The sequence below is a fragment of the Fukomys damarensis genome, unplaced genomic scaffold (assembly GCF_012274545.1).
Source record: "Fukomys damarensis isolate Sample0158 unplaced genomic scaffold, DMR_v1.0_HiC HiC_scaffold_34, whole genome shotgun sequence".
Lineage (NCBI taxonomy): Eukaryota > Metazoa > Chordata > Mammalia > Rodentia > Bathyergidae > Fukomys > Fukomys damarensis.
This window is the reverse complement of record NW_022900946.1, coordinates 22,146,197-22,160,671: the sequence shown is the minus strand read 5'-3', so window position 1 is coordinate 22,160,671 and position 14,475 is coordinate 22,146,197. Positions and strand designations below refer to the sequence as shown.

The following is a 14,475-nucleotide window of genomic DNA, read 5'->3' as shown; positions in this document are numbered from 1 at the left end:
TCCCCTGAGCACCTAGATCCTCCACATTAACAATTTGCAACCACCTTCCCCAAGTTCCTAAGAGCGCCTGCCCCAGGGATGAGCAGACCGGGCCACACCCTGCAGAGAAGACACAGGGTGAGCATCCTCAGACTGCTGCTCCGGTCAGGAGAGAACAGATGAACAAGGGACACACGCCCTGGTCCTGGACTAACCAAACAGACGCCAAGTGAAGCTACCCGCAGGCACACTTTATGTTCTTGGTCAGAAAACTGAGGAAGAAGTGGGTGGCAGGTGCCAGGATGCTTGTGCCCCGGAGCAGCGCTCAGCGGGAGAGCACGCGAGGGAGTGTCCCCGTCCAACATCTGCGTGTGCACGTCTGCATGTATGCATGTACCCCTAAACACAAGATGCAGACACCCGTACACATCCACGCTGAGCTCAAGGCTCCCAGGCTCCCTCCCAGCATCTGCACTGTCAAGAGCTCTCAGCTGGTCACGGTGCAGGTGACCTGCATGTCAGCTGTTCTTGTTTGGGGCTGGAGTTCTATCTTAAAAAGTCAGTATCACACAAAGGTTTCTTTTACACACGTGGAGTCTGAGGGACTTTACAAATAACAGCAGCGGAAAGTGATTTATTGCCCTGGATTAAAGGTCAGCTGGGTGTGCAGGACTCTGGAGCCAAACAACAGTATAGACTTTCTATTAACTCATCAGTGCTCCCCCAGAGTGAGAGCAGGGGAAGAGATGGAGGGAGATGAAGACAGGAAACGAGAAACAGAGAGACCTGGGGCAGACATGACACCGAGAGGGGGAGATGTGGACAGAGACAGAGGACGGAGAGGGGACAAGGCGAGGAGGAGGTCAGCTCTCAGGCACAGACCCGCCACAGTGTCACCCACCGTGGGTGGCTACGGCTTCAACTTGAACACAGAAGACTTCCGACAGCTCAAGGCACCAAAACACGCACAGCAAACCTCCTTAAAGTTGAACTGTAAAGCTGCAGGATGAAATATTTTCATGCAGCATGAAGAAGTCAAGCTATACATGTGTGTAGTCGATGCGCCAGAGCACGTCGAAGCTCTAGTCAGGAGATAATAAAAAAACCCCAAAGAGACACACGAGCCAATCTAAAAGGGCTCACAACAGCCAAAGCTGTAGCAATGTAAGCAAAATAATAAAAATCACACAATAAATTAAACCAAAATTGATTGACTATGAATAAAAGGGGAGCAGAGACGCCTTCACCTTACAGAAGAATCCCAATTAATATATGCAGATATTTCTCTCCAGGGATTAAAGCTTAATATTGTACTCTCCTTGGGGCTGGGGGTTTGGCTCAGTGGTTCCACCGCCTGCCTCACAAGTGCAAGGTCCTGAGTTCAATGCCCGGTACCGCTCCCTCAAATAAAATATTGTACTCTCCTAGACAGTAGGTAGAATTTAGGGACTTGTTTTCTAAGACAAAAAAAATTTGTAAAGGAGAAAAAAAAAAATGCAACTTTTCAGTGGAGAAACTACCAAACACTACCATGGTCAAGTGACCAGAAAGTTACGCTGATCTCCGGAGAACATCTCACTATGAATTCTCATCAAACCTTACAACCACGGTGGAATTATGACAGAAACACCAGAGAAACTGAAGTCATAGGACGTTTTATAAAATACCTAATCAGGTGTACTCCAAACTTTCATGGTCATGTCAAGATTGTGAAAAATAAGAAAATATTAAGGAACCATCACAGACCACAGAAGACTAATAGGTTACGATGACGAAATGCAACACAGCCTCTTGGGCTGGGTCCTAGAACAGAAAATGGCAAGTAGTAAAACCCAAATAAAGCCTAGAGTATAATCAATATTAATGTATCAATGCCGGTGGCTTAGCTCTGTATATGTACCACAGCAGTGTAAGACTGAACACGAAGGAAAACTGGGTGAGGGGTACCTGGAAATTTTCTGTACTCTTTTTGCTACTATTCTGTAAATCTAAAAGTAAGTTTCATTAAAAACAAAAAGCAAAGCAAAACAAAACAAAAAAACCCCCAAAACTGTGTAATCACAGTAGTTGAAAAATTCAGGTCTTGGTAACCTGTACAGAGCAAAGAGGTTAACATGGGAACGGCCCCCCGCCCCCAACCAGAAGCCTTTCCTTGCAATTTGAAATGGAGCACTGTGTGTTTTGAATATAAAGTTGCTAGCAGGCATGAAGCATTTGTTTTTCTTCCCTTCCTAAATGTCTGAGGAGGAGGTACTCCTGGGGGCATTGGTGTGGATGGTTTTACTAAGCCGTGGTCATAACTGTCTGCTGGAGCGGAGCTCATAGGCTTGGTGACGAGGCCTTTCATGCACATCACTTGAACAGATGATTGGTCTTGAAGTGAAGACAACACCTTAGGGCTTGGGTGTGAGTGACCTGGACAGAGTCATCCAGTGAGCAGCAGAGCCCAGGAATACAAGGCTGCTCCCCAGGCCATGGGATCCCAGGTGGCCCCATAACACTGACATAAGGACAGGTGGGTACAGGCAGTCCCCAACGTTGTGCTGGTGTGCAAGTGAGACATATTCAATAGAAGCCACACTTTGAATCCTGATCTATTCCTAGGCTAGTGACACAGGGTATGATTCCTCTTCTCCATGCTGGGCAGCGAGTCAGCTGCAACCCCAGAGTGTGACCAGAGCTCCGCAGTGTGTTGTGCTGGTGGCCATGACATGGAGGTGAGAGGAGGCCACTGCACCTGTGGGAGGGCACAGTCGTCCTAATCAGGGCATCCACACTGGGCCTGCTCTGGGATCCTGGTGCGGAGTACCTCATGCCCCTGAACGTTTGTTGTACATTATGAGCCTCTTTTAGCCACACAGAGTTCAGTCCAAGGAGGCCACTCCTGGAGTGCTAGGCACAGAAGTACCTGCCACGTGTGTGTGCAGGAATGTCTGCCCTACCTGACCCTTGGGAGAGAAGCTGGGGATGGCCCAAATCCTCAGGCGCCAGTGAGTTCACCAGGCCTGCCCTGTGAGGAAACCCTGCAAAACAATAGGGCTCAGCTGGGCGAGGTGGTACATGCCTGTCATCCCAGCACTTGGGAGGCTGAGGCAGGAGGATCCACTGTGAGTTCGAGACCAGCCTGGGCTACATAGTGAGTTCCAGGTCAGTCTCAACTACATAGTGAGACCCTGTCTCAAAAAACAAAACAAAACCAAACCAAACCAAAAAAACAATAGGACTCACACTTCTGGGCTGGTGACCATTTGAGGGGAGTGGGCCTTTATCTCTTCCCACCAGCGCAGGTGATACTTTTGTGATAAGTGGCAAATCGTGAGGAAACTATCCTGAATTCTATGAGTTATTCTACAAATTACCCAATTTGAGAGGGTCTGTGGGAGCTGGGTCGCACCTCTGTTCACAGAGGTGGCATGTGACCTGGGACCTGCTGCTGGTGACTGGTGTCCTCAGTGGGGCCTCTTGGTCACTGCTCCCCATGCTTTAACTCAGCCCATTCAGCCGGGCCTACCCACAGTTCCAGGGCCAGACATGCCCCATTCTACCCTGAGCTGCCCTTCTGCCCTTCCTGACCCCAGAGCCAGGACATATACTATCTGATTGCCCTGTGTTCCGCTCCACAACCACCGTAGGCCGTACTCCCAGTGGAAACTCACCTCGGTGGTCTGAAGCCACTTCCACCTGGTGGCTGGGAGTTGCCGGTGAGCAAAGGCCCCTCGCCTCACAGTCCTCCTGTCAGGAGACTCAGGTGCATGGCCATCCAGCCAGTACCACAAGCACTGGCTGCTCATAGGTTCAGAGCGGCCCTGGGAGTGTGACGGAGCCTTCACAGCCGGGGTTCTCCTCAGGCCTTCCCTGACCTGAGTGTGGCACTGGCTGCGGGGCTTCTGTGGACATAACCTCAGACCCTCAGGGTTCCCTCCTCCATGTGTCCCAGCTGGCCAGGCTCTGAGGAAGCAGGCAAAGATCCTGAGATACTCTGGGGCTTGCAGCAAGTCTGGACACCGAGCCGAGTGAGGACATGAGAGAGCTGCCGGCTGCAGACTGTCATCTTTCTGGGGAGCAGACCATGCTCGGTCTTTTTTGGGCAAGGTACGGTTGGTGTATCGGCTCCTACTGAAATCTACACGCACACAGCTCTGAGACTTTCCAGCACCTGCTCTGTTCGTCGAATGGTCCACTAGCACACAGCCAGGTCATTTGTTCCCAGAGGCCACTTCCTATCACGGTACATGTAGTGTTAACAACATTTCTTTATGGCATATTACCGAAAGGGGCTGACCGTGCCCAAGGACAAAGGAGTTCTGGGGTCCCCAGCAGAGCAGAAAGAGGATTTCTGAGGGACATTTGATAAAATGTAGGGCAGTCTGAAGACCCTGAATAATAGTCAAGACATCAGGTCAGAGGGAAACACTAATGGTGCTGTTTGGGTACCCAGGTCACCAATGCAGTGGCTCAGGATGCTGGGCACACAACTGTGATGGGACAGCACCCTGGCATTCAGACATGATGTGAAATGCCCAAAGCTCAGGACAAAGAAGCTATAAAGGACAATGAGAACCACAGAGGTAGCCTTTTGACCACGATGCAAGTAAACACTAGCTTTCCTGTGTTCAGGCTGAAACATGGAGAAAAAGAGTCTCACAGGACAGAGATGTGTGTTGGGCACAAGGACGTCAAATGCTACCCTGGCCTCTGCCCTTAGCTTGTGGGCATCTGGCAGTGACAGTGGTAGGGATGGTACTGTTCAAGGCTTTGAGGCTTGGGCCTATGTCTGGTTGTGCCTGAAGCCCTGGGCTGAGGCCTGGGATGGGGCATTTTGGAGACCAGCAGGGAAGCAGGCACACCTGCCAGAGGAGGGTAGACTGCAGGGCAGCCCTCAGAGGGACAGTCCCCAGCTTGGCCCAGGGGCTTGGGAAAACCAAAGTCCAGTTGGGCTTGCCCCCAGGCTAGGCCAAGTACCTGTCCCACCAGTGCAGTGAGCAGGGACCTCTGCAAATGCTTCATGCCGACTACCCAGAGAAAGGCAGGACATCCCAGATGTGTGCAGCGGCAATGTGGTGGCTGGTGTGCTTCTTACCTCATAGTGGTAGTCCATGCAGGTGAGGTCCCACCAGCACTGGTCACCCCGGATTTTGATCAGGCCCTGTAGGGGTGAGAAAGCAGAGCATCAGGCATGGCCAGGACATTGCCAGGCAACAGCCTGGTAAGACCAGCTCCCAAGGATGAAAGTGGACCGTGAAAGGCATGGTGGCATGTGGCCTGTAATCCCAGTTACTCAGGAGGCTGAGACAGAAGGATTGAAAATTCCAGGCCAGCCCGGGAAACTTAGAAAGATCCTTTCAAACAAAACAAAAACCAAACCAAAACAATACTAAAAAAGTGGACATCTATGAGGTCAGAGAGCCTGTGCTGTGAAGGAATATGAACACTAAAAAGTAAAATTTAACAAAACTTTATGGAAGACACACTCGGGACCCTTTTTGTTTGTTTGTGTGTGTGTGTGTGTGTGTGTGGTACAGGAGATCAAATGTAGGGCCTTGTGTATGCTAAGCAAGCATTCATCCATTGAGCTACATCCCCACACCTTTTTATTTTCTATTTTGAGATATGGGCTTAAGTTGCCCAAAGTGGCTTTGAACTCACAATACTCCTGCCAAGTAGCTGGGATTACAGGCATGTCCCCATAGCCCTGTCTCAGCCTCCCTTAGCAGTGTCCAGGAAGGAGGCCAGCACACACGCCCTGTCCCTTCTCTCAAGCACCAACAGTATCATGTGGCTTATTTATAAGTCAGAAACAACTGTTTCCTGCTAGAACTAAAACCTTAGCCAGAGATGCCAAGATTTGGTTCTAACTTCTATCTCTTCTATACAAACGATGGTGCAAGGTAAGAAATGATTTTAGAGAAAGAAATTCCGTCTTCTCCAGAGACGGTGCTTCCTGCAGCTACATCCATCCCTGAAAAAGTTGGACTGGCTGTACTACCCACCCATCACCATCCACCTATCCATCATCTACCGTCCATCCACCCATCACCCGTCATCTACCCAGCCATTGTCCACCCACTCACCACCCATTCACCCATTCATCGTTCATTCATCATCTACCCATCCATCAACCAACTACCAATGACCCACTAACCACCCAACCCCCATTCATTATCTAACCACTCATCACACGTCTATCCATCATCCATCCACTCATCAGCTGTTGATTACTCATTCATCCATCTATCATCCATCAGCCCATCGCTTATCCATCCATCACTTACCTACCCAACAACATCCACCTGTCCATAATCCAGACACGGCCCATCCATCATCCATCTAGCCATCGTCTGCCCATCACCCGTTCATCCATGATCTATCCATTATTGATCCATCATTACCCATTCATTATCCATCCATCATCATCCAGCCATCACCTACCTATCCTTCTATCATCCATCCATCCATCCATCCACAAAACATTCTCTTCCACTAGTATCCATCCACTAACCCATCCATCCATCCACCCACTCATCCATTATCTATCCAATATCCACTTAACCATCCATCCATCCTTTATCTATCCACTCACCCATCCACCTACCTATCATTCACTTGCAGACCTGGACTGAGTGCCCATGAGGTCCAGGTGGGCGCAAAAGAGGCCATATTCTAGTAGGGGTGGACAGGCATGTCAGAGGGGCATGGAAAAAAGGTCAGTAGGGCTTTCCCCAGGCTGCTATAACAAAATATCACAGATGGGTGACTTATAAACAACAGAGATTTATTTTTCACAAGCTAGAAATCTGAAGTCAGGGGGCAGGCATAGTTGGTTCTGGTGAGGGTCTGTTTCTGGGTTGCAGATGGCTAACCTGCTATGCTCTCAGATGGCGGAATGAAGGTGAAGGGTTTTTCTGGGGACCATTTTATTAGGACACTATTTCCACTCACAAAGGTTTCCCCTAAAGAGATACTGGGTAGTATTAGGCCTCACCTTCTAACTTCATCACCCCAGGACTAGGATTTGAATACATGAACTTGGGGGAACTCATCACAAGGCAAACCTGAAAATAAACAGTTGACAAGGATGGTCTAAGGAGAAGGGGCAGCCCTGGTGAAGCTGGGGCCACTGTGTGACAACAGAGAGTACAGTGTGGAGACTTGGGTCATGAGTGTGAGCATGGCAAGGACAGGTGTGTACGGAGCAGAAAGGACAGGAAAGAACAGGGCGTGGAAACCCAGGTGGTCCCTGGAACCTAGACTCAACTCATGGTACATTGTGTGAGTCCAACCGCAAGAACGGCCTGCTGGGGCTGGTTAGAAAGTGCAAGATCCAGGCAGAGGCCATCAGGAAGTACAACCAGACTCCTGGGCAGGGGTATAAGGGACACACAAGAGGGACACCAGGCAGCTGAGGAAACAGGGGCTTTCCACAGGCTGGGTGAGACTGGGGATGGCGCACAAGTGTGAGAGCCAAGAGGGATAGTGGCCTGGCCCTGGAAGACAACTTGCTTCCAGAGGGCAAACGAGTGATCCTAGGGAGACCTGGAGAGAGCCCGGGGTCACCAGCGGGAACACCTGTGCATGGACTGAACTGTGCCACCACCTAAGTGGAAGAGGGCCACTTCCTGTTTTAGTGTTCAGGTCTCTAGAGTCCCTCAGGGCCCACAGGTGCCCGCCCCTGACATTACAGAAGAGCAGTGCGCAACACTGAGGGTCACATGGAGTCATGTTCCATGACCTGGGAACAATGCTGTTTAGAGACTTTGCTGGCTACGTTACCATGAGGACAAAGTCAGTCTGCAGAAACTGGTTTGCTCAGGTCATAGTCACTAAAAGGCTGCACCCAGACATAACTCCTGCCCTGCATAGCCCTGGTACGTGCACAAGTTGGATGTGTCCAGCCAACCAGGGTCTGAGTGGGTCTGTCACCCCGAGACTCATCCTGTATCCACCTAGGCAGAACTGATGGCTTCTTCTGCTAGGCAGGAAAGTGGGTGCCACATTGGCATCTGTAAGGCTGACTCGGCATCCCACATCCTTACAGAACCTGAGAGCAGGACTCTTTGGAGATTCAAACCAGGAAGGGGGGAAAAAACCCAAAATAATTAAGATGTCACTCAAACTCCAAGTTGATATGAGACACTTAAAAAGCTGAACCTTCCTCCAGGAGTACAAGATAATTATGCCCCTCCCTCAGCTCACTCCGGCATTGCAGATGTCAGATTTCCACGGCTCCTTTATTCCAGAGGAAGTGTCAAGGGAACAAAGCCCTCTTTGAGCTTTTTCCAGCCCAAAATCAATTTTGAAAAATGGCACAGACAGGCCACAGCATGCCAGACCCACAGGAGCTAAATGACCTACAGTTGTCCTGTGACCCTCCTGCCCTCTGCTTGAGAAAGACCAAGACGCTGGAACATTTCAGGCTAATAGAATATGTCTTGATTTTGCATTGAGTGGTGACACAGGTGCTTCTCAAAAATTCACCCTGAACATGGAGATGCCCTGGCCCCAAGCACAGAAATGAAAGCCTGAATGCTGCTTGGGATCCTTGGCCTGGGACATCGGGTGATGGCCTCTTCCTGCTCTGTGAGAACTTAGCTGGACCTCTGCTTCCTCGGAGAAAGAAGGCTAGGGGACAAGCTGTGCCCCTGTGAGTAGGCGCAGGGACTCAGGCGTGACCGGCAGCACTGCCTCTCCCTTTCAAGATCTGAGCTCCCACACAGGATGCTCACGTGTCCTGCAAGATGCCGCAGCTCAGGGCTGCAGTAACTGCCACATGGTTCACCCATGTGATATAAGCACATGCTCTGTGGCTTCCTAAGACTCAGTGCTCTCCACGTTTGGAGAGACCAGCTCAGGTGTCACCCAGAGCACCCTGTCCCTGCCAGACCTCAGGCCAGATCAGCCTTTGTGGATGAGGGAACTGCTACTAGAGATGGCGGTGTCACCCAAGTGTACTTAGGTTGCAGACTCACAAACTGCCACCACCAACTGCCCTTAGTTCAGCTGTGCCCAAGGGCTGGGATGTAGCTCAGTAGTGCAGCGCTTGCATTGCATGGGCAAGGCCCTGGGTTCAACTCCCAGCGGGGGGGGGGGGAACTGGACCTTAGGGGCTCTGTGTCCTAAGGGTCCAGTAAAGACCTGGTCAGATCACCCAGGACAGCCCTGTCCCTGTGAGTGGAGCCTCAGCACCCTCTGTGAGCTGCAAGTGGAAAAAGATGAGGGCTGTAGAGAGCCCTGAATGCCCTGGACTGAAGTCATATGCTGTAGTTCTACCTAAAAACCACTACCTCATAGCCCCAAACTGACCATGATCTAACAGTTTAGTGGGAGAAATAATGAAAAGAATGATATTTTCATTGCAGCTTGGTGCCCTTGAAGTACAGATTTGCCATAAACACTCAGAACTTTGGGGCTGGGGATTTTAACTGAGTGATGCTGCCGCCTGCCTCGTAAGCTCAAGGTCCTGAGTTCAATTCCCGGTACCAAAAAACAAACCAACAAAAACAGCACACTCAGAACTTTGTAAATAATCAACTTTTGCTAGAGGCCGCTGCCCTAACTTAAGCAAGTTACCCTACCACAAAAATTCATTCATTTGACTGTGATATTTTTCTTAATTTAGAAAAATCCAAAGGACTTCAGGGTCACTATCTTCCTTTTCATCAGACAACACGGGATTAAATGAACCCCTCGTGTGATCTCGTGAGCAGTCCACAAAGGTGTGTCTGGTAGGCACAGCCGGCTGCAGAAAACCCACCGGATGGAAACTTTCACACGCAGGAAGAGTAGCTGCTGGAGCTGTTTTGTGTGGTCCTGCAGTTGCTTTGAAAATCACCATGACAACGCTGGTGCGTCAGCGCCCCCAAGGAGGGGTGGCGAGGAATAGGGCGGGGGGGGGGTTCTTAAGGTCCTTGCCCACGTTAGGCGCCTGATGCCTTTTAAACCCCTGCGGAAGGCTGTTTTTCTGCCCCTGGCTGCACTGAGACAGAGAGCTGAAGATCAGAGGCTTGAAGGGGCCCCAGCTTGGGGTCGTGGGGTGGAGGTTTGCAGCTGGAGGCCAGAGGTCAGGACACTGCAGACATCATGTTCCAAAAATTCCCACCGTGTCTCTGAGCCGGTGTCAGAGGTCTGCCCTCTGCAGCTCTTCATGAAGAATGACTGAGGTGGAAGAAAGCCCCTTTTCTCTGCTTCGGCCCACGCTAATGCAATAAAACAAATTAGAATGATTGCTCTCATTTTGGAGTCGGGACGCCCAGGACGAGGGAAATGACAAAGACATCCGTTTGATTCTGGTCTTCAAGGGACAGGCTGCGTTCCGACATTTATTTCATTATATTTAATATGATTTTACTAGAGGCGCTCTGACTCCAAGAAAGAGCCCAGCGGTGACATCAAAGCCTGTTTTTGTCTTGGTTCCTTACTGAGCTCCTCTCTCCTCTTTCCTAATGGCATCTCCACCCTATGTGCTAACCTTTCAGTGCCGCCCACGATCCCACACTTCCCTCAGGCCTGAGCTTAGCTTGGGGGGCGGAGCTCGCTCACATGGAAACAGGTTTTAAAATAATCCTGGTTCGTGCTGTTCAGAACAGTCACTGGGCCTGTCAGAATGGGCCCGGTGAGCTTCCTGGCTAGCCCCGCTGTGTCTCAGCCGTGTCTGGTTCCCCCTTCGTGCATTAGGTGGTGGGGTGTGTGTGTTGTGGGGGGGTAGTATATGCTGGGATGCTTTGATCACTCACTAGCAAATATCAAAGCACCCCCCTTGCAATGTCGTACACTCTGCCGTGGATCCTGGCAAACAAGGGCACAGACGTGGAGGTAAAGAGACTCGCTGTTTCTGCCCAACCATGCGCTCTACACCACAGCTTGTCTAGAAGAGGTTTGTAGTATGGGAGATGGTGCTGTCTAGGACTGCTGTTCCCACACAGCGCAGGACAGTGCCCAGGAGCTCTTTGATTAGGCTGGGCCAGGTCTAGAACACCCGGTGACACGGTGCAGGCAGGTCCCATGGGCTGAGTGGACCATGGTGGAACTCGATGGGCAGTGTCTGTGAGTGAGTGGTACTGTGGAGGGGGCTGGGGAGGTGGCACACACGGATGCCATCCTCAGTGCTTCCTACCCAGTCCACTGCTCCTGGGCTGGGCTGTTGCTCACCCCAGTGCAGGCTCTGCTGGGTGGCCAGCTCTTCTCTCCCCTAAATCTCTCTCCATTCCTCTCCCTGTGACCGCCTGTTTATACTTTTTGTCCATACAAGGCTTCCGTCAGCACACCTGCCCTTTGCTGGGCCCAAGGTTCTGAGAGATCTACTGCTGCCTGAGCTCAGGTAGCACAAAGCCTCTCTTGCACTCTGGTAGCCAGCACCGTGGCCACTCTGAAGATGAGATGGTAAGACCTGCCTGGCCACTTTTTCACATCCTGTCCCCGGCCCCGCCTTGGCTACTGACACAACACACTTCTGGTTGTCCGAATGGCAGCTGTAACGGGCAGTTGTCCATCACCAGCAACGTGTGCAGTTGCCATGGCTGCACCTCACAATGTCACTGTTAACTGTTCTGGCACTGGAAGGCTCTGTATGATTTATGCAAAACTAAACGCTCCATCTCACACACTCAGTTCACATGATCTGACGCTGCAAAGAAGCAGATTCAGGCCCAACGGCCCACGTGGATACTGAACATTTCCATCACCAGAGAGCATTCTCTCCGACCCCTGTCTGGTCAATTCTGTGCCCCACTTGCCCCTTGCCTCACACGCCTGGCCCATGCTGAGTCTTCATCATGAATGATCCTTGTGGGTGATCATCCACGTGAATTTTATCATCTACTTTCGTTTGGCACCTGTTGAGATGGTAAATGAAAATGGGTTAATCCAGCCCAGCTTGTCCTAAGACGTCACCCTCTCGGACACACACCCAGGTACACCTTGGCCTCTGTGCAGTGTCCACCCTGCGGCCTCACCATGGAAGGCTGGCCCCTTTTATCTTATACATGCACCATGTCTGTCCTCGATGGGCCTGTGGAGGTCTCCAGCATCGATCAGAGAGCCACATGACGGCCAGTACCTGACTATGTTCCTGGGAGTGGAACGCAAATGAGAATTCCCATTGCCCATATGCCCACCTGTGCTGGGTGTTGACTGTGTTTTAGTCAGCCTGTCTCTTGGGTGAAGCAGAGTCCCATGGCTTTCAGGTCCTCACTGGCCCATCTTGTACCCTCATTTGCAAAGTTCTTTTGTTCCCCCCGACTTTATTGCTGATGTATGTATGTCCTAGATGTGAGTTTCATCATATGTGCTGCAAATGTTTTCCTAGTCTGTGACTTGCCTATTCATTTTATGAATGGGGTTTTTGTGACGAAATTTTCACATCCACAAACTACCACCTATCAACATTGTTTTCTTTAATGGTTAATACATTTGTGCCTTGTCCAAGAAATCTTTGCCTGTCCCAGTCTGTTACCTTCAGAAAACTAGGATTCTGGCTTTTACCACTGCGAGGCAAGATATCTTTAAGTCTCTGAGTTGACCAGGCTGGACCTGAGCTCATCAGCCTCTTGCCTCAGACTCCCAGTGTGCCATGATTACAGATGTGTACCACCGTGCCAGCCCATGCTGAGTCTTCATCATGAATAGCTGTTCAATTTTACCATACACTTTTGTTTGGCATCTGTTGAGATGGTAACACTGGTTAATCTTTATTTTGTTTCCCTGGCAAATGACATTAGCCAACTTTCAAATGTTAAACCAGTCCCGTGTTCCTAGGATAAGTCATTCCTTTTTATTATTAGCTTTGATTTGCCAATTTTAAAGGAGTTTTGTGCCTCTGTTCATGAAGGATGCTGGGCTCCGATTCCGATTTTCCTCTCTGTTAATTCCTTACTGGGTTTCGGTATCACTGTTATATTGGTTACATAAAACAACTGGGGAAGTCGTCCCTCTTCCACTATCTTCCAGCAGAGTGTGTGTAGAACTGCCATTATTTCCTCCTGAAATATGTGACAGAGTTCGCCAATGAATCCATCTGCGCTAAGAGTTTTCTTTCTGGAATAGTTTTTTATTTCAAATCCAATTTCTTCACCAGCTATACAGCTATCCAGATTTCCTGCTTCTTTTTTTTCTTGCGGTCTCAGTTTCAGTGGCTGTGTTTTCAAGGGATCTGCCCACATCATCTATGCTGTCAAGTCTGGGGGCCTAAGGCTTTTAGAACCTGACTCCTTGAGGCAGCATCTCAGACCCGTGGTGTCTTCTGTCACACAGCTGGCTGTGTCCTTTGCTTCTGCTCAGTATTGACTTAAGGCTGTTGCTCCTGTGAGTTCATATTTTCTCCATTTCAGAGGTGGCCTTCTTCTGTGTTAACAGGGCAGAGACAGCTCACACAGGGAGCGTCACAAGGCCCGGCCAGCTGGCGCCCCAGCCAGGTGGGAGCACCACCGAGCTGGAAGCTGTACAGGTGTGCAGTGGTCAAGGCTGTGCACATTAGTAAGTGGAAGCAGGAAGCTGTGTGGAAAGGGGCCTCTAGCCTGTTTTCTGCAGCCTAAAGGGTCATGTCAGTGAATACACAGGATGCTAATCCTCAATCACTTTTGACTCTGTGGCCTCACTCTTGTCCCTCTTTCACACTGAGTCACCTCCATGATGCAAAAGCAACCTATCCCAGCCATGGTAAATATGTGTTTCTCACTGAAAACTGTTCATTTAGCTCATATTTTACTTCATAAACATTTAAACAAATTAACTCTTAAAATGTTAAGTAAAATAAAACTAACTTACTCTCAAGAGAAATGGTAGCATAATTGTGGGAGGAATAACAGAGGGACGGTGCAGAGTGAAGGCCAGCTAAGGCACTAGTGTAGGTTCGGCTGTCCAGCCCAGGGGTAGAATCCACAGCACAGGCCACCATCTCCTTCCTGCTCTGACAACTCTGGGAAACCCTTGTATGTGGTATCTTTAATTTGCGGTTTTCCAGAGTAACAAGTCCTCTGGCTTCACTTTATCTTTTTTTGTTGTTGTTGTTGATTTTTTGAGACAGGGTCTCACTATGTAGCTGAGACTGCCTATGTAGCCCAGGCTGGTCTCGAACTCACAGCGATCCTCCTGCTTCAGCCTCCCGAGTGCTGGGATACAGGCGTGCGCCACCACGCCCGGTGTTAGCTTCACTTTATCTTGTGGGACTGTGATTCCTCTTCAGGTAAAGCTCACGCTAAAAGAGGTTCTACCAGGACAGAGGAGACGTGGCTGGAGCAGCTGCACACCTACCCCTCCAGGCAGGAAGTAGGGGCAGAAAGAGACTGGCTTTCAGCGTTTCAGCTCTCTAGAGGTCAAACTGAAGCACAAGTGGTCCCATGGGTGCTGTGAAGGTCTGAGAATCCCCAGCAAGAAGGACCTTGTTTCTGGTCATGAGGCCCAGAGGTGGAGTGCTGTTTTCTCAGCAGGTCTCACAAGTCAGAGGAATCTGACAGCTCTGGCTCCACAGTGCTGCATGTAAAATCCATCCTTGGCCCAACACAG

The 14,475-nt window shown here is 50.2% G+C and overlaps 1 protein-coding gene across 2 annotated transcripts in view; it reads right to left on the bottom strand.

Annotated features, from left to right (window-relative positions):
* Lmf1 (lipase maturation factor 1) overlaps positions 1-14,475 on the bottom strand; it is a 98,561-nt gene that overhangs the window by 28,587 nt on the left and 55,499 nt on the right. For both annotated transcript variants that reach the window (XM_033758671.1, XM_010620544.3), the window contains exon 5: positions 5,060-5,125. In XM_033758671.1, coding sequence (XP_033614562.1) covers positions 5,060-5,125 — 66 coding nt within the window. The remainder of the gene's footprint in view (positions 1-5,059; positions 5,126-14,475) is intronic.